The following is a 25,918-nucleotide window of genomic DNA, read 5'->3' as shown; positions in this document are numbered from 1 at the left end:
CCAGAGGCCCGGGCACCATCGTTGCCCCCAGGTAGGCTGTCCCCCCCAACAGTACTTAAACAGGAGTACTTATTTCCAAGGGGTACAGCCACCGGGGTACTCCCTAGTCCCTGCCTCTCTTCCTTGACCCCCTAACAGTGACCCACTTGTCTACCTCCCGTGGTCTAGGAGTGACCACCTCCCTGTAACTCCTATCTATAACCTCCTCACTCTCCCTGATCAGACGGAGGTCATCAATCTGCCGCTCCAGGTTCCTAATACGGTCCCTTAGGAGCCCCATCTCGTCACACCTGGCGCAGATGTGGATGTCTGGAAGAATATCAGACTCCCAGATTCCCCACATCTGACACCCAGAACAAAAAACTGCCCTGGCAGTCATACTCTCCAAACAAAGCCCCGCGCTCGGTTACTAAACCTACCGCCCGGCCGCTACTCCAACCGCTCCAACCGCCCACCCAAAAGAACTGAGTGATCTCCTGGGAGAGGTGAAAAACCGGATAAAAAACCCAGGCCAATTTGGGAAAAAATCCGGGAAATTCCTCTCCGACCCCAAGCTAGGCGATCGAAACTAGTCCGGGAGATCACACAGGTCTTACTCCTTACAATCCCCATACAATCCCCACACAATCCCCACACAATCCCCACACAATCCCCACACAATCCCCACACAATACTTCCCAAGCAACACAGCTTGGTGCTGCTTACTGCTGCTGCTGCTTGCTACTGCTGATTGCTGCTGCTTGCTACTGCTGATTGCTGCTGCTGCTACTGCTGATTGCTGCTGCTACTGCTGATTGCTGCTGCTACTGCTGATTGATGCTGCTACTGCTGATTGCTGCTGTTACTGCTGATTACTGCTGATTGCTGCTGCTACTGCTGATTGCTACTGCTGATTGCTGCTGCTACTGCTGATTGCTGCTGCTACTGCTGATTGCTGCTGCTACTGCTGATTGCTGCTCGTGTCCTCGTGTCAGATGCACCACGAGGTTCTTGGAAAATCTGAAATAAAAGCAGGAAATGCAGAAAAATCTCAGCAGGTCAGGCAGCATCTGTGGAAAGAAAAACAGAGTTAAGTGCTTTTTGCAGAGTCAATGTTTCAGGTCAAGTGTTTCCACCATTTTCTGGTTATATCTCATCATTGAAACTATCATGAATGCTGGGGAGTAACAGAAGACTGGTGCAGACCGCCCCAATACCACGAGGGTGTGGTGCAGTCCTCTATATAGGATGCATGGCCATGGACAACTGACTGCCCAGCTCCAAGCATCCTCCAGGGGGTCTCAGTATCATAGCGCTTAGAACAATAGATCAGTGGAACAGGCCCTTCGGCCCACAATGTCTATGGCAAATACAATGCCAAAATTAAAAGTTGGAGTAACTCAGCGGGTCAGACAACATCTCTGGAGAAAAGGAACAGGTGACGTTTCGAGTCGAGATCTTTTTTCAGGCTCATCAGACCAAAACTAACTTTTGCCCTGCTGCGCATCATCCATATGTGCAGGGAGGGACTGCAGATGCTGGTTTAAACCAAAGATAGACGCAACATTTACAACACTCAGAGAGTTGTAAATCTGTGGAATTCTCTGCCTCAGAAGGCAGTGGAGGCCAATTCTCTGGATGCATTCAAGAGAGAGCTAGATGGAGCTCTTAATGATAGCGGAGTCAGGGGGTATGGGGAGAGGGCAGGAACGGGGTACTGATTGTGGATGATCAGCCATGATCACATTGAATGGCGGTGCTGGCTCGAAGGGCCGAATGGCCTACTCCTTCTCTCTCCTGAGATGCTGCCTGACCTGCTGAGTTACTCCAGCATTTTGTGAAAATACCTTTGATTTGTACCAGCATCTGCAGTTATTGTGTTATACTACTGCACCTATTTTCTATTGTCTATTGTCTAAAATGCTGGAGTAACTCAGCGGGACAGGCAGCATCTCTGGAGAGAAGGAATGGGTGACATTTCGGGTCAAGACCCTTCTTCAGACCTTCGGAACACGATCAGCTGAGCAGCTGAAGAACTTTTCAAAAGGACGTCTAATACAATGACTCAGGGAGAAACAACCGGAAACGTCACCCATGATCACATTGAATGGCGTTGCTGGTTCGAAGGGCCAAATGGCCTCCTCCTGCACCTATTGTCTATTGTCTATTGATTGATGAAACTCCCAGTGTGTAGGAAGGAACTGCAGATTCTGGTTTACACCAAAGGTAGACTCTAAGTGCTGGAGTAACTCTGAGGGTCAATTAGCATTACCCAACTATAACCTTATAAACCTGCCTTTCCTTGCAAAGGTTACCCCTCTATGCAGTCTATATAGGATGCGTGACCAACACAACTGACTGCCCCAGCTCCAAGCATCCTCCAGGGGGTCTCAGTATCATAGCGCTTAGAACAATAGATCAGTGGAACAGGCCCTTCGGCCCATGATCACATTGAAAGGTGGTACTGGCTCCCTGCACCCCTGGAGTCCATCTGAAGAAGAGTCCCGACCTGCCATGATCAGCCATGATCGCATTGAATGGCGGTGCTGGCTCGAAGGGCTGAATGGCCTACTCCTGCACCTATTGTCTATTGTCTATTGTCTATTGAAACGACACCTCTCCATGTTCTTCAAGGATGCTGCCTGACCCTTTGAGTAATTCAGTACTGGGCACCACGTTATAGGAATGAAGATGTAAAGTTGGATAGGGTACAGAGAAGGTTTCCCAGGATGTTGGCAGGACTCGAGGGCCTGAGCTGCAGGGAGAGTTTGAGAAAGCTAGGACTCTGTTTGTAGTGCAGGAGGATGATGGGAGATCTTATAGAGGTGTATAAAATCATGAGAGGAACAGATGCACGGTGCCCCTTGACCAGGGTAGGGGAATGGAGAATCAGAGGACACAGGTGTATGATGAAGGGGAAAGATTTAATAGGAATCTGAGGGGTAACCTTTTCACACAAAGGGTGGTGGGTGTATGGAACGAGCTGCCAGAGGAGGTAGTTGGGGCTGGGACTATCGCAACGTTTAAGAAACAGTTAGACAGCTACATGGATAGGACAGGTTTAGAGGGATACTAGACCAAGTGGACCCTTTGGGCCCAAACCTGTCCTGCATTGGCATAGCATCCTCCCCTCCCCTCTCCTCCCCTCCCCTCCCCTCCCCTCCCTCCCTCCCCTCCCCTCCCCTCCCTCCCCTCCCCTCCCCTCCCTCCCTCCCTCCCTCCCTCCCTCCCTCCCTCCCTCCCTCCCTCCCTCCTCCCTCCCTCCCTCCCTCCCTCTCTCCCTCCCTCCCTCCCTCCCTCCCTCCCTCCCTCCCTCCCTCCCTTCCTCCCTCCCTCTCTCCCTCCCTGGTATCCCTCCCTGTCTAGTATCCCTCTAAACCTGTCCTATCCATTAGCATTACCCGACTACAACCTTATAAACCTATGTTCCTTCTATTCCATGACGTGATCAGTCATCCCACAACTCCAGTCTATCCCACCCCAAAAAGATGATTAAAAGCTGCAAGGAAAGGCACAAAGTGTCATAGAGTCATACAGCATGCAACAAGCCCTTCAGTCCAATTTGTCTACACCGACCAACATGTCCCATCTACACTGGTCCCACCTGCCTGCATTGAGCCCATCTATATAGGATTCAGGACTCAGGACAAGTTTTTTGGACGAGAGTCAAATTGGACTGAAACAAGTTTTTTGGACAAGAGTTCATCACCCACAGTCCAAACTCTTGTTTGTTTTATTGTTAGTTCCTGAACTACAGCCAAAACGGTTCACAATAGCGCAACAATGTTAGGCCCACCTTACTCACCGTCGTCCCTTTGGGGCTAGTGGAAGAAGTTTCATTGAAATCAGTGTTTTATTTTTAAAGTTATTCACATTTTAAAGTTTAAATCTATCTCCTAGGGAGGGAGGGAGGGAGGGAGGGAGGGAGGGGGAGGGGGGGGGGAAGGAAGGAAGGGAGGGGGGGGGAAGGAAGGAAGGGAGGGGGGGAGGGGGAAGGGGGGGGGGGAAGGGGGGAGGGGAGGGGAGGATGCTATGCCAATGCAGGACAGGTTTGGGCCCAAAGGGTCCACTTGGTCTAGTATCCCTCTAAACCTGTCCTATCCATGTAGCTGTCTAACTGTTTCTTAAACATTGCGATAGTCCCAGCCCCAACTACCCAGCCCCAGTGGAGGCCAATTCTCTGGATGCAATCGAGAGAAAGTTAGATAGAGCTCTTAATAATAGGGAGTCAGGGGGTATGGGGAGAAGGCAGGAATGGTGTACTGATTGTGGATGATCAGCCATGATCACATTGAATGGCGGTGCTGGCTCGAAGGGCCGAATGGCCTACTCCTGCACCTATTGTCTATTGTCTAAAATGGTAGAGGAACTCAGCGGGACAGGCAGCATCTCTGGAGAGAAGGAATGGGTGACATTTCGGGTCAAGGCCCTTCTTCAGACCTTCAGAACACGATCAGCTGAGCAGCTGAAGAACGTTTCAAAAGGACGTCTAATACAATGACTCAGGGAGAAAGAAGAGAAACATGGAGAAACAACCGGAAACGTCACCCATTCCTTCTCTCCAGAGATGCTGCCTGTCATGCTGAGTCACTCCAGCATTTTGTGTCTGTCTTATCGTCAATGCCCTGACAAATGAAAGCAAGCATATCGCATGCCTGCCTTGGTACTTGTGCGGCCACTTTCAGGGAGTCGTGAACTTGGGCCCCAAGATCCCTCTGTATATCAATGCTATTAAGGGCCGAAGCCTTCAGATTCCTAGGAGTCAATATCTTCAGCTTCTCCTGGACCACCTATATTGAGGCAATAGCACACCAGCGCCTCTACTTCCTTAGAAGGCTTAGGAGGTTTGGCATGTCCCCTACAACTCTCACCAACTTCTACAGATGCGCCATAGAAAGCATTTGATGAGGATTGTTTGGGACACAGCTCCATCCAAGACCGCGAGAAATTGCGGAGAATTGTGGACGCAGCCCAGACCATCAGACAAACCAACCTCCCTTCCATCGAAGGTAGACACAGAATGCTGGAGTAACTCAGTGGGTCAGGCAGCATCTCGGGAGAGCAGGAATGGGTGACGTCTCGGGTGACTGAAGAAGGGTCTCGACCCGAAACGTCACCCCTTCCTTCTCTCTCTCGAGATGCTGCCTGACCCGCTGAGTTACACCAGCGTTTTGTGTTACTACCTGCGATATAAACCAGCATCTGCAGTTTTTTTTCCCTCCCTTCCATTGACTCCATTTACACCTCACGCTGCCTCGGCAAGGCCAGCAGCATCATCAAGGACCAGTCTCACCCCAGCCAATCCCATCAGGCAAAAGGTATAAAAGTATGAACATGCACACTACCAGATTCAGGAACAGTTTCTTCCCTGCTGTTATCAGGCCATGGAACCATCCTGCCAACAGCTGAACTACTACCTACCTCATTGGAGACCCTCGGACTATCTTTGATCAGGACTTACTGGCTTTATCTTGCACTAAATGTCATTCATATTGTTCCCTTCATCATGTATCTGTACAGTGTAGACGGCTCGATTGTAATTTGCCTGCATAGCAAGCAACAAAAGCTTTTCACTGTATCTTGGTACACATGACAATAAACTAAACTCAACTAAACTCACACAATGTAATTATAATTATACACATTTGCAGTGGTTATCTACACTGAAGGGAACACAGCAAAGCCTATCCATGAATTGTTCTTAAGATAAAATGCTGGAGTAACTCAGCTGGACAGGCAGCATCTTTGGAGAGAAGGAATGGGTGACGTTTTTGGGTCGAGACCCTTCTTTACAGTCTGATGAGTCCGAAGTTAGATAGAGCTCTAGGGGATAGTGGAATCAAGGGATATGGGGAGAAGGCAGGCACAGGTTTCTGATTGTGGATGATCAGCCACGATCACAATGAATGGCGGTGCTGGCCCGAAGGGCCAAATGGCCTCCTCCTTCTCCCCATACCCCCTGACTCCGCTATCCGCTGAGGGCGTGCAGCGTAGGTTCACTAGGTTAATTCCCGGAATGGCGGGACTGTCGTATGTTGAAAGGCTGGAGCAATTAGGCTTGTATACACTGGAATTTAGAAGGATGAGGGGGGATCTTATTGAAACATATAAGATAATTAGGGGATTGGACACATTAGAGGCAGGAAACATGTTCCCAATGTTGGGGGAGTCCAGAACAAGGGGCCACAGTTTAAGAATAAGGGGTAGGCCATTTAGAACGGAGATGAGGAAGAACTTTTTCAGTCAGAGAGTGGTGAAGGTGTGGAATTCTCTGCCTCAGAAGGCAGTGGAGGCCAGTTCGTTGGATGCTTTCAAGAGAGAGCTAGATAGAGCTCTTAAGGATAGCGGAGTGAGGGGGTATGGGGAGAAGGCAGGAACGGGGTACTGATTGAGAGTGATCAGCCATGATCGCATTGAATGGCGGTGCTGGCTCGAAGGGCTGAATGGCCTCCTCCTGCACCTATTGTCTATTGTCTATTGTCTATCCTTAAGAGCTCTATCTAGCTCTCTCTTGAATGTATTCAGAGAATTGGCCTCCACTGCCCTCTGAGGCAGAGAATTCCACAGATTCACAACTCTCTGACTGAAAAAGTTTTTCCTCATCTTATTTCTAAATGGCCTACCCCTTATTCTTAAACTGTGGCCCCTTGTTCTGGACTCCCCCAACATTGGGAACATGTTTCCTGACTCTAACGTGTCCAACCCCTTAATAATCTTATACGTTTCGATAAGATCTCCTCTCATCCTTCTAAATTCCAGTGTATACAAGCCTAGTCGCTCCAGTCTTTCAACATATGATAGTCCCGCCATTCCGGGAATTAACCTAGTAAACCTACGCTGCACTCCCTCAATAGAAAGAATATCCTTCCTCAAATTTGGAGACCAAAACTGCACACAGTACTCCAGGTGCGCTCTCACTAGGGCCCTGTACAACTGCAGAAGGACCTCTTTGCTCCTATACTCAACTCCTCTTGTTATGAAGTCCAAAATTCCATTGGCTTTCTTCACAGCCTGCTGTACCTGCATGCTTCCTTTCAGTGACTGATGCACTAGGACACCCAGATCTCGTTGTACGTCCCCTGTTCCTAACTTGACACCATTCAGATAATACTCTGCCTTCCTATTCTTACCACCAAAGTGGATAACCTCACACTTATCCACATTAAACTGCATCTGCCATGCATCCGCCCACTCACACAACCTGTCCAAGTCCCCCTGCAACCTCATAGCATCTTCCTCACAGTTCACACCACCACCCAGCTTTGTATCATCTGCAAATTTGCTAATGGTACTTTTAATCCCTTCATCCAAGTCATTAATGTATATTGTAAATAGCTGCGGTCCCAGCACCGAGCCTTGCGGTACCCCACTAGTTACTGCCTGCCATTCTGAAAGGGACCCATTTATTCCCACACTTTGCTTTCTGTCTGTCAACCAATTTTCTATCCATGTCAGTACCCTACCTCCACTACCATGTGCTCTAATTTTGCCCACTAATCTCCTATGTGGAACCTTGTCGAAGGCTTTCTGAAAGTCAAGGTACACCACATCCACCGGCTCTCCCCTGTCAATTTTCCTAGTTACATCCTCAAAGAATTCCGGAAGATTAGTCAAGCATGATTTCCCCTTCGTAAATCCATGCTGACTCGGGACGATCCTGTTACTGCTATCCAAATGCTCCGCAATTTCGTCTTTTATAATTGACTCCAGCATCTTCCCCACCACTGATGTCAGACTAACTGGTCTATAATTTCCCGTTTTCTCTCTCCCTCCTTTCTTAAAACGTGGGACAACATTAGCAAAAGTGGGACAACATTAGCCAACAACAGTCACCATTACTTTGGATGCTCAAGCAGTCAAACACTGTCAACAGAAGCCTGCCTACACTCACCGTCTAATTTCATGATTGTCTGGTTCATCTTTCCGATTGATTCAGCCAGCTCCAGCAAAGCAGTCTTCACTAGATCATCATCGTTGCTCCTGACTGCCTCAGTCGCAGTGACAATGGCCTGTTCAAAGGGATGGAACAATAGCGGTATTAGAAATGCAAATAAACCACCAACTCTATCACGGAACTCCCTTACAGCGGCACGGTGGCACAGCGGTAGAGTTGCTGCCTCACAGTGCCAGAGACCCAGGTTCCATCCTGACCATGGGTGCTGTCTCTCCGGTGATTGCACCTTCTACCTGTGACCACGTGGGTTTTCTCCGGGTACTCTGGTTTCCTCCCACATTCCAAGGGCGTGCGGGTTTGTAGGTTAATTAGCTTCTGTAAATTGTCCCTAGTGTCTAGGCAGAGTCGTTGGTCGGTGTGGACTCAGTGGGCAGAAGGGCCTGTTTCCACACTGTGTCTCTAAAATTAAACTTTAAACTATTTTTATGTTCTTCATATTTCCTTATGCAGAAAGAGGCCATTCAATCCATTGATCCATGCCCAGATCTTAGTGTATTCCATTACACAGTTAGTTCTCTATAACCTGTGTGGGAAAGAAATGCAGATGCTGGTTTAAATCGAAGGTAGACACAAACTGCTGGACAGGCAGCAGCCCTAGAGAGAAGGAATGGGTGACGTCTCGGGTCGAGACCCTTCTTCAGACCTGTTCTATCGAACCTGTTCTACACAGAACATAGAACAGCACGGCCTAAGAACAGGCCCTTCGGCCCACAATGTCTGTGCCAAACAAATGGATTATTATTATTATTATTAAACATGATGCCAAGACCGACTTTTATTTGCCTGCACATAATCCATGTCCCTCTAAGCCTTGCATATCCGTGTGCCTATCCAAAAGTCTCTCAAATGGCATTATCGTATCTGCCTCAACCACCATCTCTTTCAGTCACCAGCCTCTGTGAACAAAAACTTGCCCAGCACATACATCTCCTTTAAACTTTGCCCCTCTCTATTCCCAACACCTCGCCTCGTGCACTGCTAGCCAAATACACCGGAGGTCATTTACAGCCTCCAGTTAAACTACTACAGTTAAATAGGAACTGAGGATGCCAGTTTATACCAAAGATACAAAGACACATAGTGCTGGAGTAATTCAGCCAGTTAGGTAGTATCTCTGGAGAACATGGACAAGTGAAGCTTCGGGTCGGGACTCTTCTTCAGACAAAGCTACAGCATTATGTCCAGCACAGCAGGAGATGTGGTGACACCAGTGGATAAGTTGCAGCGGAGACTTAGTCTAGTTTAGAGATACAGCGCGAAAACAATAGACAATAGACAATAGGTGCAGGAGTAAGCCCTTTCGGCCCACCAGGTCCGCGACGACCAGCGATCCCCGCACATTAACACTATCCTACACTCACTAGGGACAGTTTTTACATTTACCAAGCCAATTAACCTACAAAACTGTACGCCTTTGGAGTGTGGGGGGAAACCGAAGATCTCGGAAAAAAAACCCACGCAGGTCACGGGGAGAACGTACGGACAGCGCCCGTAGTCGGGATTGAACCCGGGTCACCGGCGCTGCATTCGGTGTAAGGCAGCAATTCTACCGCTGCGCCCCCACGCCGCGACTTATAGGTTTGGAGGGTTACAGATATGGGGGGAGTCCATTTAGACACAGGCAGGCTTCTTTACAACACCCGAGACACAGGTGGGATGTAACCAAAGTGTAGAAACAAGGAACTGCAGATGCTGGTTCATAGAAGAAAAAATAACACAAAGTGCTGGAGTAACTCAGCGGGTCACCAGCATCTCTGGAGAACATGGATAGGTGACGTTTCGGGTTGGCATTGACTGTATCATACGTTGCTTTGGCATGCCTCTCCTCTCTCCCAGTGATCTCACCCCACCCCCCTCCACACACCCCTCCTCTTCCCTTCTACAATCAATCTGAAACATAGAAACATAGAAACATAGAAAATAGGTGCAGGAGTAGGCCAATCGGCCCTTCGAGCCTGCACCGCCATTCAATATGATCATGGCTGATCATCCAGATCAGTAACCTGTACCTGTCTTATCTCCATACCCCCTGATCCCTTTAGCAAAAAGGGCCACATCTTACTCCCTCTTAAATATAGCCAATGAACTGGCCTCAACTACCTTCTGTGGCAGAGAATTCCACAGACTCACCACTCTCTGTGTGAAGAAATGTTTTCTCATCTCGGTCCTAAAAGACTTCCCCTTATCCTTAAGCTGTGACCCCTGGTTCTGGACTCCCCCAACATCGGGAACAATCTTCCCACATCTAGCCTCTCCAACCCCTTAAGAATTTTATATGTTTCTATAAGATCCCCCCTCAGTCTTCTAAATTCCAGCGAGTACAAGCCCAGTCTATCCAGTCTTTCCTCATATGTAAGTCCCGCCATCCCAGGGATCAATCTGGTGAACCTTCTCTGTACTCCCTCTAAGGCAAGAACGTCTTTCCTCAGGTTAGGAGACCAAAACTGCACACAATACTCCAGGTGCGGTCTCACCAAGGCCCTGTACAACTGCAGCAGAACCTCCCTGCTCCTCAACTCAAATCCTCTTGCTATGAATGCCAACATACCATTCGCTTTCTTCACTGCCCGCTGCACCTGCATGCTTGCTTTCAATGACTGGTGCACCATGACACCCAGGTCACGTTGCATCTCCCTTTCTCCCAATCGGTCACCATTCAGGTAATATTCTGCTTTCCTGTTCTTGCCGCCAAAGTGGATAACCTCACATTTATCCACATTATATTGCATCTGCCATGCATTTGCCCACTCGCCTAATCTATCCAAGTCACTCTGCAGCCTCCTAGCATCCTCCTCGCAGCTAACACTGCCACCCAGCTTCGTGTCATCCGCAAACTTAGAGATGTTGCATTCAATTCCCTCATCCAAATCATTAATATACACTGTAAATAACTGGGGTCCCAGCACTGAGCCTTGCGGTACCCCACTAGTCACTGCCTGCCATTCCGAAAAGGACCCATTTATTCCTACTCTTTGCTTCCTGTCCGCCAACCAATTTTCTATCCGCCTCAACACTGAACCCTCAATACCGTGTGCTTTAAGTTTGTACACCAATCTCCTTTGTGGGACCTTGTCGAAAGCCTTCTGAAAGTCCAGATATAACACATCGACTGGTTCTCCCTTATCCACTCTACTAGTTACATCCTCGAAAAATTCTATAAGATTCGTCAGACATGATTTGCCTTTGGTAAATCCATGCTGACTTTGTCCGATGATTTCACCACTTTCCAACTGTGATGCTATCACATCTTTAATAACTGACTCTAGCATTTTCCCCACTACCGATGTTCGGCTAACTGGTCTATAATTCCCCGTTTTCTCTCTCCCTCCCTTTTTAAAAAGTGGGGTTACATTAGCTACCCTCCAGTCCTCAGGAACTACTCCAGAATCTAAAGAGTTTTGAAAAATTATCACTAATGCATCCACTATTTCTGAGGCTACTTCCTTAAGCACTCTGGGATGCAGCCTATCTGGCCCTGGGGATTTATCTGCCTTTAATCCATTTAATTTACCTAACACCACTTCCCGACTAACCTGGATTTCCCTCCGTTCCTCCATCTCATTAGACCCCCGGTCCCCCGCTATTTCCGGCAGATGGTTTATGTCTTCCTTAGTGAAGACAGAACCAAAGTATTTGTTCAATTGGTCTGCCATCTCCTTGTTCCCTATGATCAATTCACCTGTTTCCGACTGCAAGGGACCTACATTTACCATAACTAATCTTTTTCTCTTGACATATCTATAAAAGCTTTTGCAGTCAGTTTTTATGTTCCTTGCCAGTTTTCCCTCATAATCTATTTTCCCTTTCCTAATTAAGCCCTTTGTCCTCCTCTGCTGGACTCTAAATTTCTCCCGGTCCTCTGGTATGCTACTTTTTCTGGCTAATCTGTATGCTTCATCTTTTGTTTTAATACTATCCTTGATTTCCCTTGTTAGCCACGGATGCACTACCTTTCCTGGTTTGTTCTTTTGCCAAACTGGGATGAACACTTGCTGTAGTTCATCCATGCGACCTTTAAATGCCTTCCATTGCATGTCCACCGTCAACCCTTTCAGCATCAATCGCCAGTCTATCTTGGACAATTCACACCTCATACCCTCAAAGTTACCTTTCTTTAAGTTCAGAACACTTGTTTCTGTATCGACTTTGTCACTCTCCATCCTAATGAAGAACTCTACCATATTATGATCTAATGAAGAAGGGTCCCAATCTGAAACATCACCTATCCATGTCCTCCTGAGATGCTGCCAGACCCAGTGAAGTGCTCTAACATTCTATGTCTATCTTCGGTATGAACCAGCATCTGCAGTTCCTTCTAACACAGAAACCGACCCTTCGGCCCAACTCATCCATGCCAACGTTTCCAGTCTGGGAGACAGGTTCTGACTGTCTACCGTATCTACGCCTCTCATAGATTTATATACGTCTCTCAAGTCTCTCGTCAACCTCTGATGTTTAGCTTAGGTTAGTGCAGAGACACAGTGCAGAAACAGGCCCTTCGGCCCACCGAATCCACACCGACCAGCGACCCCCGCACTATCCTGCACACACTAGTGACAATTTACATCTACCTCAAGCCAATTAACCTACAAACCTGCACGTCTTTGGAATGTGGGAGGAAACCGAAGATCTCGGAGAAAACCCACATGGTCACGGTGAGAACGTACAAACTCCGTACAGACAGCACCCGTGGTCGGGATTGAACCAGGGACAAGTCACACTTATGCCAAGCCAATTAACCTACAAACTTGTAGGTCTTTGTCGAGAACTTACCCAGCGAGGTGAAAATTGATGATATTAATGTTGTCAGGTGCAGTTTGCCGTGCTTATAGAAAAATGAGTTGAATGTGCCTTATTCCTGAGGTCATTTCAAGGTTTGAAGCACATTCTGCCAGAAGATTATCAGTGTTAGCAAAGTTTCAGTTCAGAATGGAACAGATTCCTTCAAAACAATCTATCGTTCTGTCTCAAAATGGAGTGGTGGCAGCTGCAGTTAGGGGTTGCCAACTTCCTCGCTCCCAAATACGGGACAAGGGTGACGTCACCGCCCCGCGCCCCACGTGACCTCACCCAGCCAGCGGCCACGTGCTCCCGCTCCACCAATGGCGGCCGCCCGGGCCCCAAGGCGGGTTGCTACCCAACCTCCATTAGGCGGTGCCCGGGCCCACAGCGCCCCGCTGGGCTACAGTGTCCGGGCCTACAACGCCCCCCGAACTACAGTGCCCTCCGGGCCTAATGCGGGATAAGGGCAGTCCCATACGGAACAAATCAATTTAGCCAAAAATACGGGATGTCCCAGCTAATACGGGACAGTCGGCAAACCCTGGCTGCGGTTGACAAGATGGTTCTAATGATCTGACGATAACTGTTAAGCAACGGTCACGCTAAGTTATGATCTTGAATTTTGCCTCAACATCTGAGCCAGACTGTTGTTGGAATTAGGACAATGCTCAGATTAGTCAGGTGCAACACCATCATGCAGCAAGTATGGCTGGAATGGCAAACATTTCCTGCAGAACAATGATATCATTCAGGGTCGGGTCATGAACAAAACACCTGCATCTGCTCACAGTTCAATCAACCCTTGTACTTTCTTCACCGATATATCTTTCTTTTTGCCAGTGTAGTTAGAGAATGGATTCGGTCCATCTGAGAAGCTCAGTCCCCTGCTCCTCGATTAGTTCAGTTTAGTTTAGTTTACTATGCTGCTGGCCTTGCCGAGGCAGCGTGAGGTGTAGATGGAGTCAATGGAAGGGAGGTTGGTTTGTGTGATGGTCTGGGCCACGTCCACAATTCGTTGCAATTCCCTGCGGTCTTGGATAAATCAGGTCAGAATGTCTACAGGGTGCTGAGGACAGCAATGAAAGCATGGGACCAGCTCACTCATAATCCAAGCAGTCGAAAGCGCTCGAGGGAGTGGGCTTTAAGTTGTACAGGTAACACTGGGTCAGCATAGGCCTCTCAGTGTGGAATTAAACCACATTGCAATGGTTCCCAGGGACTTGGTCTGTCAACACCTTGCTTTACATTGGCAAAGCCAGTGAATGTGTGCAGAATAAAAGGACGTTCCTTCTTGGAAAGGAGATGAGGGGAAATTTCTTTAGCCGCAGGCTGGTGAATCTTTAGAGTTCGTACCCACAGGCGGCTGTGGAGGCCAAGTCTTACGGTATTTTTAAAATGGAGATTGGCAGATACTTGATCAGTAAGGGTGCCAGGGGTTATGGGGAGAAGGCAGGAGAATGGGGTTGAGAGGGGAAAGATAGATCAGCCACGATTAAATGGCAGAGTAGACACAATGGGTGAATGGTCTAATTCTGCTTAGTTTTTAGTTTTAGAGACACAGGGCAGAAACAGGCCCTTCGGCCCACCGGGTACACAGTGACCAGAGATCCCTGCACACTCCACAGAGTCGGGATCGAACCAGGGGTCTCTGGCACCGTAAGGCAGTAACTCTGCCACTGCGCCACTCTGTCGCCCACACTAGAGGACCACAGCGTCACTCATTAATGCCAATAGGCAACAAGTGCCAATGAAGTGGAATTAAAACCTTAGCCCTCAAAAATAAAATCTACTTCTTCATTAGATAAGGTATCACAAAATGCTGGAGTAACTCAGCGGGTCAGGCAGCATCTCTGGAGATAAAGTGCCCTACCTTAAAAAAAATATGGGACATTAAATCTCCTTCTTTCACTCCCTTTCTGACGGTAATTGGTTTTGTCAACTTTTTATAGACAATAGACAATAGACAATAGACAATAGGTGCAGGAGTAGGCCATTCAGCCCTTCGAGCCAGCACTGCCATTCAATGCAATCATGGCTGATCACTCTCAATCAGTACCCCGTTCCTGCCATCTCCCCACACCCCCTCACTCCGCTATCCTTAAGAGCTCTATCCAGCTCTCTCTTGAAAGCATCCAACGAACTGGCCTCCACTGCCTTCTGAGGCAGAGAATTCCACACCTTCACCACTCTCTGACTGAAAAAGTTCTTCCTCATCTCCGTTCTAAATGGCCTACCCCTTATTCTTAAACTGTGGCCCCTTGTTCTGGACTCCCCCAACATTGGGAACATGTTTCCTGCCTCTAATGTGTCCAATCCCCTAATTATCATATATGTTTCAATAAGATCCCCCCTCATCCTTCTAAATTCCAGTGTATACAAGCCCAATCGCTCCAGCCTTTCAACATACGACAGTCCCGCCATTCCGGGACTTTAAATCAATGGAGTTTAGATACATAAAAATTCCAATGAAGACTGTGCGTGATTTACAATCAAGCCGTCCACAGTGGACAGATACAGGATACAGATACATGTCGTTAGCTTTCTTCACTGCCTGCTGTACCTGCACGCTAACTTTCAGCGAGACCTGGGTGTCCTTGTACACCAGTCACTGAAAGTTGGCGTGCAGGTGCAGCAGGCAGTGAAGAAAGCTAACGGCATGTTGGCCTTCGTAATGAGAGGATTTCAGTATAGGAGTAAAGAGGTTCTTCTGCAGTTGTACAGGGCCCTGGTAAGACCACATCTGGAGTATTGTGTACAGTTTTGGTCCCCTAATTTGAGGAAGGACATCCTTGTAATTGAGGCAGTGCAGCGTAGATTCACGAGATTGATCCCTGGGATAGCGGGACCATCATATGAGGAAAGATTGAAAAGACTAGGCTTGTATTCACTGGAGTTTAGAAGGATGAGAGGGGATCTTATAGAGACAAATAAAATTTATAAATGGACTGGACAAGCTAGATGCAGGAAAAATATTCCCAATGTTGGGGGAGTCCAGAACTAGGGGCCACAGGCTTAGTATAAAGGGGAGGCCATTTAAAACTGAGGTGAGAAGGAATTTTTTCACCCAGAGAGTTGTGAATTTGTGGAATTCTCTGCCACAGAGAGCAGTGGAAGACAAAGGTGATGGATTTAAGAGAGAGTTAGATAGAGCTCTAGGGGCTAGTGGAATCAAGGGATATGTGGAGAAGGCAGGCACAGATTATTGATTGTGGACAATCAGCCATGACGACAATGAATGGCGGTGCTGGCTCGAAGGGCCGAATGGCCTCCTCCTGCATCTATTTTCTATGTTTCTATGATAAAGGGAATAACGTTTAGTGCAAGATAAAGTCCAGTAAAATCCAATTAAAGTCAATGTGAGGGACTCCAATGAGGTAGATGGTAGATCGGGACCGCTCTCTAGCTGGTGATAGGATTGAATTGAATTGAATTGAATTGAATTGAATTGAATAAATTTTATTAACCAAGTATGTACACATACGAGGAATTTGCCTTGGTGCTTTGCTCACAAGTAACAACACGATATACAGTAAACAATTAAAAATAAATTGGCTATATTTAAGAGGGAGTTAGATGTGGCCCTTGTGGCTAAAAGGATCAGGGGGTATGGAGAGAAGGCAGGTATAGGTTACTGAGCTGGATGATCAGCCATGATCATATTGAATGGGAGTGCAGGCTAGAAGGGCCGAATGGCCTACTCCTGCACCTATTTTCCATGTTTCTCTATGTTTCTAAAACATAAAACATTAAAACATTAAGAATAAAACATTCTGAAGAAGGGTCTCGACCCGAAACGTCACCCATTCCTTCTCTCCTGAGATGCTGCCCGACCTGCTGAGTTACTCCAGCATTTTGTGAATAAATCGATTTGTACCAGCATCTGCAGTTATTTTCTTATAATAAGAATAAAACATTAATAGTTGAAACATGTGAATGAAATAAAATACCAGAGCAAAAGGAGGCTACAGACTTTTGGTTATTGAGTTGAGCTACTGCTCGTGGAAAAAATCTGTTTTTATGTCCGGCTGTGGCGGCTGTGACCTTCCAGAGGGAAGGATGGTTCAGTTGCCTGATAACAGCTGGGAAGAAACTGTCCCTGAATTTGGAGGTGTGCACTTTCACACTTCTGTATCTCTTGCCCGATGGGAGAGGGGAGAAGAGGGAGTGGCCGGGGTGAGACTCGACCTTGATTGTGCTGGTACACTTACCGAGGCAGCGTGAGGTGTGGATGGAGTCCATGGAAGGGAGGTTGGTTTGTGTGATGGCCTCAATCATTCAGTACACCTTTACACCTGGACGGTCACGGTGGCGCAGCAGCAGAGTTGCTGCCTTACAGCGAATGCAGCGCCGGAGACCCGGGTTCGATCCTGACTACGGGTGTTGTCTGTGCAGAGTTTGTACGTTCTCCCCGTGACCTGCATGGGTTTTCTCCGAGATCTTCGGTTTCCTCCCACACTCCGAAGACAAACAGGTTTGTAGGTTAATTGGCTTGGTAAATGTAAAAAGAATTGTCCCTAGTGGGTGTGGGATGGTGTTAGTGCGCGAGGATCGCTGGGCGGCGCGGACCCGGTGGGCCGAAAGGGCCTGTTTCCGCGCGGTATCTCTGAACTAAAAAACTAAACTAAACCTACAGAGATGTGAATCTTCACACCTTTGGTGTTGGACTCCGTACCTTGATGCCTTGTACACCAGCCAGTTCTACCTCCAACGTGACCAGAAAGAAGCCCTTCAAGCTCTCCCCTCCAGGCAGTGCAAAGATCGTGTCCAAGTTTCTGGAAGAAATGTATTACCATCTAGTGGCCATACAAAATACCATAACATAGATACAACGACAATTTTTCATCACAGGCTTTTTAACAGCCAAAACAAGTCCGTTTTAATCTGTTTGACGCCCTTGTTAGTGAGGACGCTGAGTCTTCCAGCAGCCAAAACTCCAGTGACATTGAACCCGCTGAGTTACTGCAGCATTTTGTGTCTACCTTCGATTTAAACCAGCATCTGCAGTTCTTTCCTGCACATAAAAAGCTTTTTGCTGTACCTCGGTAACTCAGCGGGACAGGCAGCATCTCTGGAGAGAAGGAATGGGTGACGTTTCGGGTCGAGACCCTTCTTCAAGCAATAAAAGCTTTTTATTATGTGCATCACACAGCAAAGGAACTCTTGCACGCTGTAGAAAGGATTTTACCGGGATGTGACACAGCCTGGTTTGGCAACAGCTCCATCCAAGAGACCCGGGTTCGATCCTGACTATGGGTTCTGTCTGTACGGAGTTTGTAAGTTCTCCCTGCGACCGGGTGGGTTTTCTCCGGGTGCTCCGGTTTCCTCCCGCACTCCACGCTTCCCACACTTGCAGGATCGTATGTAAAGTGTGGTGTCGGCAAGCCAATTGTCTGATCTGCCTGGTGGTCTATTACTAGCGGAACGTGCAAGCCCCACACAGACAGCGCCCACGGTTAGAATCGAACCCGGGTCTCTGGCGCTGCAAGGCAGCAACTCCAGCGCTGCGCCACCGTGCCGCTCAACTGCTGGAGACAGAATGCATTCTACACGTAGAATGTTGGAATAACCCAGCGGGTCAGGCAGCTTCCATGGAGAACATGGCGACCTTTTGGCTCGGGACCCTTCTTCAAACCCATAAAGATGATTCAGGAAGAGTCTAGTGAACCCGTTACCTGTAGAGTCAGGTATTTATTCACAAAATCCTGGAGTAACTCAGCAGGTCAGGCAGCATCTAGGAGAGAAGGAATGGGCGACGTTTCGGGTCGAGGCCCTTCTTCAGACTCTTCAGACCTGTAGAGTCAGAGTCACCGAGTGATACAGCGTGGAAACAGGCCACTCGGCCCAACTTGTCCACATCGGCCAACATGTCCCAGCTACACTAGTCCCACCTGCCCGCGTTTGACCCACATCCCTGTAGAAGCAATGAAGGCAGAAACCCTCTCCACACTTACACAGCGGAGGTTTTTGTTATCTCCATTTACCTCCTCTCGGCTTCTGTTGCTATCTCCATCCCTCCCACTCTCATTAGACGCTTACCTGCTAATGACCGTCCTCATCACCTGTTTCCACCTATCACTTGCTAGCTCTTGCCCTACCCTCCACCTCCACAACACAGGCTATCTCCCCTCTACTCTTACAGTCCGGATCAAAATATCCCCCTTCCATTGCTTTCCGCACATGCTGCCTGACCTGCTGAGTTCTTCCGGCAGCTCTCGTTTTCTTACTCCACCATTCATCAAGTAACCCGCTGGGGCTCCTGAATTACCTTTCCCTCTGGTTTTTGAAGGAAGAGCCATTAAAGGCCATTTTAGCTAAGGCCATTTTAGCTAGCAAGCACTTATAGTCATAGAGTGGTAGAGTGATACAACGTGGAAACAGGACCTTCATCCCGACTTGCCCACGCCGGCCAACCTGTCCCAGCTACACTAGTCCCACCTGCCCACATTTGGTCCATATCCCTCCAAACCTGTCCTATCCATGTACCTCTCTAACTGTTTCTTAAATGCTGGGATAGTCCCAGCCTCAACTACCATCTTAGGCAGCTTGTTCCATACACCCACCACCCTTTGTGTGAAAAGGTTACCCCTCAGATTCCTATTAAATCTTTTCCTCTTCACCTTAAACCCATGTCCTCTGGTCCTCGATTCACCTACTCCGGGCAAGAGACTCTGTGCATCTACCAATTCTGGGCAAGGGACACTGTGCCATAATGCAGCGGGTAGAGCTGCTGACTCACCACACCAGAGACCCGGGGGCGTTTGCGTATTTTCCCTGTGACCCGGTAGGTTTTCTCCAATTGTTCGCATTCTCACATATCCCGTGCAGGTTTTCGAAGATTAATTGGCTATTAAAGATCGCCCCTCATGCAGGTAGATGGTAAAACGTGGGAAGAGTTGATGGGAATGTGGGAGAATAGGGCATGATTGGTGCCATGGGCCACTTCCTCGTTGCCTTCAAATCCCTGATCTTTCACCTACCAAGACTATAACTACCATCTATCAAAATCGTATCTACTCTAATAAACATTAATGTAGTCATAGAGTTATTCAGCATGAAAACCAGCCCCTCGACCCAACTTGACGGGCGGCACGGTGGCGCAGCGGTAGAGTTGTTGCCTTGCAGCGAATGCAGCGCCGGAGACCCGGGTTCGATCCCGCCTACGGGTGCTGTCTGTACGGAGTTTGTACGTTCTCCCCGTGAACTGCGTGGGTTTTCTACGAGATTTTCGTCTTCCTTCCCACACTCAAAAGACATGCAGGTTTGTCGGTTAATTGGCTTGGTATAATGTAAAAAATGTCCCAAGGGAGTGTAGGATGGTGTTAATGTGCGAGGATCGCCGGTCGGCGCGGACCCGGTGGGCCGAAGGGCCTGTTTCCGTGCTGTATCTCTAAACTCAACTAAACCTCTCCGTGCTAACCAATTTGCATATTTGAGTTAGTCCCATGTGCCTGTTTTTCGCCCATAATTCTCTCTAACTGGTGTCTCTAACGGCTAATCTCTCTTGACGGTTGTCAAGGGTTAAGGGGAGAAGGCGGGAGAATGGGGTTCGGAGGGAGAGATAGATCAGCCATGATTGAATGGCAGAGTAGACTCAATGGGCCGAATGGCCTAATTCTGCTCCTATCACTTATGACCTTATGACCTGAAATCTTTTCTCTCTTATCACCTTTAATGCTAAAAAAATGAAAGAGAAGTTGATGGGCAGAAGTGTATAATAGAGAATAAGTTCATAAGGTCATAAGATCATAGGTGATAGCAGAATTAGGCCATTCGGCCCATTGAATCTACTCTGCCATTCAATCATGGCTGATCTATCTTTCCCTCCTAACCCCATTCTCCTGCCTTCTCCCCATAACCCCTGACACCCGTACTAATCAAAAATCTATCTACCTCTGCCTTTAAATATATCCACTGACTTGGCCTCCACGACCTTTTGTGGCAAAGAATCCCACAGATTCACCACCCTCTGACTAAAGTTGTTGGGATTTGGGGAAATAAGGAAATAAAGTGGAGGGATAGGATCAAAGGGAATGCTCTACTAGGAGCTAGCTAGCATGGACTCAGTGGGCCAAATAGACTTCTCCTGTGTCATTAGAAGAACAAGTGATGTATTCGCATTGCGTTCAGTTCTCACTCACAAATTCTCTTTCACCGGTTGAAAGGCATTTGATATATTTATGATATTTTCACATAACTGCAGGAAAAGAGGCATTCATTTACTGACCACTTCCCTGTCTTTAGCTTTAGTTTGGTTTTAGATTCAGAGATACAGCGCGGAAACAGGCCCTTCGGCCCACCGAGTCCGCGCCGACCAGCGATCCCCGCACACTAACACCATCCTACACACACTGGGGACAATTTTTACATTTATACCAAGCCAATTAACCTACAACCCTGTACGTCGTTGGAGTGTGGGAGGAAACCGGAGCACCCGGAGAAAACCCACGCAGGTCACGGGGTAAACGTACAAACTCCGTACAGACATCGCCCGTAGTCAGGATCAAACCCGGATCTCTGGCGATATCGGACAGTACTCTACCGCTACGCCACCGTGTCCTCCTGCTTAATTTAACTGTTCGTATGCCTCCCCTCAGCCATCAATGAACCGTTCGTTGTACATTTCCTTGAGCTTCGTCTGCTTTGATCTGTCCTTTTCACACCTTACATTCCCTTTGTACCCTTCCTTATCTCTAGTTTCCCTCTCCCCTGCCTCTCAGTCTGAAGAAGGGTCTGGACCCGAAATGTCACCCATTCCTTCTCTCCAGAGGTGCTGCCTGTCCCGCTGAGTTACTCCAGCATTTTGTGTCTATCATCGGTGTAGACCATCACCTGCAGTTCCTTCCTGCACAGCCATCCACATCTCTTCACAACTTACTGAGCAAAATTCATCACGGGGATAGAGAACAAAAGGCCACCATACTCACCCTAACTCCACGGCACTGGAAGAGGTCACCGAGGAGATATAGAAAAGGAATTAAGAAAATAATTAGCATTTTCCACAATTTAGTGTCGAAAAGCAAGATTATCCATCTTCTAAGTGTACATTAACAACTTGCAAATGAAACATGAGAATTGTGGCCCCAAATCATACACACCTCCGCTCAGTCCGCCTAAACCTACCTGATCTCCCAGTTGCTAAACACTTTAACTCCCCCTCCCATTCCCACACTGACCTTTCTGTCCTGGGCCTCCTCCATTATCAGAGTGAGGCCCAGCGCAAATTGGAGGAACAACACCTCATATTTCGCTCGGGCAGCTTACACCCCAGTGGTATCAACATTGACTTCTCTAACTTCAAGTAACCCTTGCATTCCCTCTCTCTCCATCCCTCCCCCTTCCCAGTTCTCCCACCAGTCTTTTACTGTCTCCGACGACATTTTATCTCCGTTTGCTTTGTTGATACTTTCTCCCAGCTAACAATGATCTATTCAACAGTTCCCTTGTTCGCCATTCCCTTTGTCCTGTTTTCACACCTTACACTCCTTATCTAGGAGGCTATTCCTAGAGGCTATTCAGAAAACAGAAAAGCCGGAAATCTCCAGGACCGGACAATGTTTCCCCCTCCACCCTCAAGCTCTGTGCTGAACAACTGGCACCGGTCTACACAGACATTTTCAACCAGTCCCTGCAAACCTGCACTGTCCCTGCCTGCTTCAAGGTCTCCACTATTGTCCCTGTACCCAGAAAGACAAAGGATCACTGGTCTTAATGACTACAGGCCTGTCGCACTGACCTCTGTAGTCATGAAGACCTTTGAAAGACTTGGGCTGGCCCAGCTGAAAAACATCACAAACCCCCTGCTGGACCCCCTGCAGTTTGTATACAGGGCCAATAGATCGGTGGATGACGTGGTCAACCTAGGCCTGCACTTCATCCTCCAGCACCTAGACCACAAGGGGACCTATGCCAGGATTCTGTTTGTGGACTTTAGCTCTGCTTTTAACACCATTGTGCCAGAGATACTACACTACAAACTCTCCCAGCTGACTGTGCCTGAACCCCTCTGTCAGTGGATCGTCAACTTCCTGACGGACAGGAAGCAGCATGTGAGGCTGGGAAAGCACATCTCAGACCCGCAGACCCTCAGCATAGGAGCACCGCAAGGCTGCGTACTCTCCCCTCTCCTTTACTCTCTCGACACCAACGACTGCACCTCCACAGACTCCTCTGTCAAGCTCCTCGAGTTTGTGGATGACACAACCCTGATTGGACTGATCCAGGATGGGGAGGAATCTGCCTACAGAGGGGAAGTGACACAGCTGGCGTCCTGGTGCCATCGCAACAACCTGGAGCTCAATGCTCTCAAGACAGTGGAACTGATTGTAGACTTTCGAAGAGATCCCCCTCCCCTCCCCCCACTCACCATCAACAACACCACAGTCACATCTGTGGAGTCATTTAAGTTCCTTGGAACCATCATCTCCAGGGACCTTAAATGGGGGGCAACCATCGACTCCACAGTCAAAAAGGCCCAACAGAGGATGTACTTCCTGCGGCAACTGAGGAAACACAATCTGCCACAGGCAATGATGGTCCAATTCTATACTGCTATCATAGAGTCCGTCCTCACCTTCTCCATCATGGTCTGGTTTGGCTCAGCCACCAAGCACGACATCCGGAGGCTGCAACGGATCGTTCGCACAGCTGAGAAGGTTGTTGGCTGCAACCTTCCCCCCATTGACGAACTGTACACTGCAAGGGCCAGGAAGCGAGCGGGCAAGATCATCTCTGACCCCTCTCACCCTGACCACAAACTCTTTGAAGCACTTCCCTCTGGAAGGCGACTCCGGACTGTCAAAGCAGCCACAGCCAGACATCAAAACAGCTTTTTTTCCACGAGTGACAGTTCTACTCAATAACCAAAGTCTGTAGTCTCTTTTTTGCTCTGGTTTATTTTCACCCACATGTTTCACCCGTAATGTTGTACCCTAATTGTTTTAAGGTGGTTATGCTTTATTCTTAATTGTTAACTGTGTGTTTGTGTTGTCATTTGTGAGCGGAGCACCAAGGCACATTCCTTGTATATGCACATACTTGGCCAATAAACTTATTCATTCATTCATTCATTCATTCATTCATACATTCATCTACGTACCTCCCTCTCGCCTGACATCAGTCTGAAGAAGGGTCTCGACCTGAAACGTCACTCATTCCTTCACTCTAGAGATGCTGCCTGACCCGCTGAGTTACTCCAACATTTTGTGTCTACATCCTGTATTCAGGCAAGCTTAGAATTGTGCTGTAGTAATATTATTGCTAGTAATTTTAGTAACGAGCATTGGGAGGTCACGTCGCAGTAATGGGCGGCACGGTAGCGCAGCGGTAGAGTTGCTGCTTTACAGCGAATGCAGCGCCGGAGACGCAGGTTCGATCCTGACTACGGGTGCTGCACTGTAAGGAGTTTGTACGTTCTCCCCGTGACCTGCGTGGGTTTTCTCCGAGATCTTCGGTTTCCTCCCACACTCCAAAGATGTACAGGTATGTAGGTTAATTGGCTGGGTAAATGTAAAAATTGTCCCTAGTGGGTGTAGGATAGTGTTAATGTACGGGGATCACTGGGCGGCACGGACTTGGAGGGCCGAAAAGGCCTGTTTCCGGCTGTAGATATATGATATGATATGATATGATAATGTAAGATGTTGTTGAGGCCGCATTTAGAGCATTTTGTGTCTATCTTCATTGTAAACCAGCATCTGCAGCTCCCCCCTACAGATTTAGAGTATGGTGCTCAATTCTGGGCACCGTGTTATCGGAAAGATGTTAAGTTGGACAGGGTGCAGAGAAGATTTATAAGGGTGCTGCCAGGACTCGAGGGCCTGAGCTATAGGGAGAGGTTGAGCAGGCTAGGATTCTATTCCCTGGAGCGCAGGAGGATGAGGGGTGATCTTATAGAGGTGTATAAAATCATGAGAGGAATAGGTTGAATAGACATGCCCAGAGTCTCTTGCCCAGAGTCGGGGAATCTTCCAAAATAGATTTAAGGTGAAGGGGGAAAGATTTTATAAGAATCCGAGTGATAACGTTTTCACACAAAGTGTGGTGGGTGTATGGAACGAGTTGCCGGAGGAGGTAGTTGAGGCAGGGACCATCCCAATGTTTAAGAAACAAATAGACAGGTACATGGATAGGGCAGGTTTGGAGGGACATGGGCCAAATGCAGGCAGGTGGGACTAGTGTAGCTGAGACATGTTGGCCGGTGTGGGCAAGTTGAGCTGAAGAGTCTGTTTCCACACTGTATCACTCTATGACTCCATGACTAAAGTAATAATGTGACGTGATCGATGGTCGATGTGGACTTGGTGGGCCGAAGGGCCTGTTTTCATACTATATCTTTCAATCGTTCAATCAATTAACTTCTAGGACTTCAAATGTTGATAACCAATTTTGAAACTACAATTTTCTATTATCCACATCTATTTGAATAAATTCTATTAGATTTTTGAAGGCAATTCAAAGTAATCTATGACCTTTGGCTGGCACTGATCCCTGGGGCTTTGGGGTTATTTGGAGAGGGGGCCTTGGAGTGTGTCAGGAGAGACTTGCTCAGGGGTAGGGGTTGCCAACTGTCCCGTATTAGCCGGGACATCCCGTATATTGGGCAAAATTGGTTTGTCTCATACGGGACCGCCCTTGTCCCGTATTAGGCCCGGGGAGGGGGGCGCGGTAGGCCCGGACACTGTAGGCCCGGACACTGTAGGCCCGGACACTGTATGCCTGGAAACTGTAGGCCCGGAGGCCGCCGTAGACCCAGACAGTGTAGGCCCGGAGGCCCGAGTGGCACCTAACAGAGGTTGCGTAGCAACCCGCCTCCCGACCCAGGCAGCCGCCATTGGGATCATGTGGCCGCTGGCTGGGTGAGGTCAGGTGGAGCGCGGGGCGGTGGCGTCACCTTTTGTCCCTTATTTGGGAGTGAGATAGTTGGCAACCCTAGTCAGGGGCGATGCTTCCTCACCCAGAGAGTGTGACCTCCAAGCCAACAGGACTTGGTGGTCAGTGGGGCCATGGACAAAGTTGAGTGTTGGGGGGGGGGGGGGGGGGAGGGAGGGTGGGGTGGAAGGGGCAAGTGGGACTCTTCCTGAGGAATGAAACACCCAGCAAACACATTTAGTTTAATTTAGAGATAGAGCGTGGAAACAGGGCCTTCAGCCCACTGAGCCCATCCATACACTAGTTCTATCCTATACTCTAGGGACAATATACAGA

The 25,918-nt window shown here is 48.3% G+C and overlaps 1 protein-coding gene across 1 annotated transcript in view; it reads right to left on the bottom strand.

Annotated features, from left to right (window-relative positions):
• ido1 (indoleamine 2,3-dioxygenase 1) overlaps positions 1-25,918 on the bottom strand; it is a 52,654-nt gene that overhangs the window by 20,588 nt on the left and 6,148 nt on the right. The window contains exons 5-7 of the mRNA XM_078428891.1: positions 21,640-21,654; positions 17,388-17,487; positions 7,871-7,988 (exon numbers count right to left, since the gene is read on the bottom strand). Coding sequence (XP_078285017.1) covers positions 7,871-7,988; positions 17,388-17,487; positions 21,640-21,654 — 233 coding nt within the window. The remainder of the gene's footprint in view (positions 1-7,870; positions 7,989-17,387; positions 17,488-21,639; positions 21,655-25,918) is intronic.

The sequence above is a fragment of the Rhinoraja longicauda genome, chromosome 36 (assembly GCF_053455715.1).
Source record: "Rhinoraja longicauda isolate Sanriku21f chromosome 36, sRhiLon1.1, whole genome shotgun sequence".
Lineage (NCBI taxonomy): Eukaryota > Metazoa > Chordata > Chondrichthyes > Rajiformes > Arhynchobatidae > Rhinoraja > Rhinoraja longicauda.
This window is presented reverse-complemented; position numbering and strand designations above follow the sequence as displayed.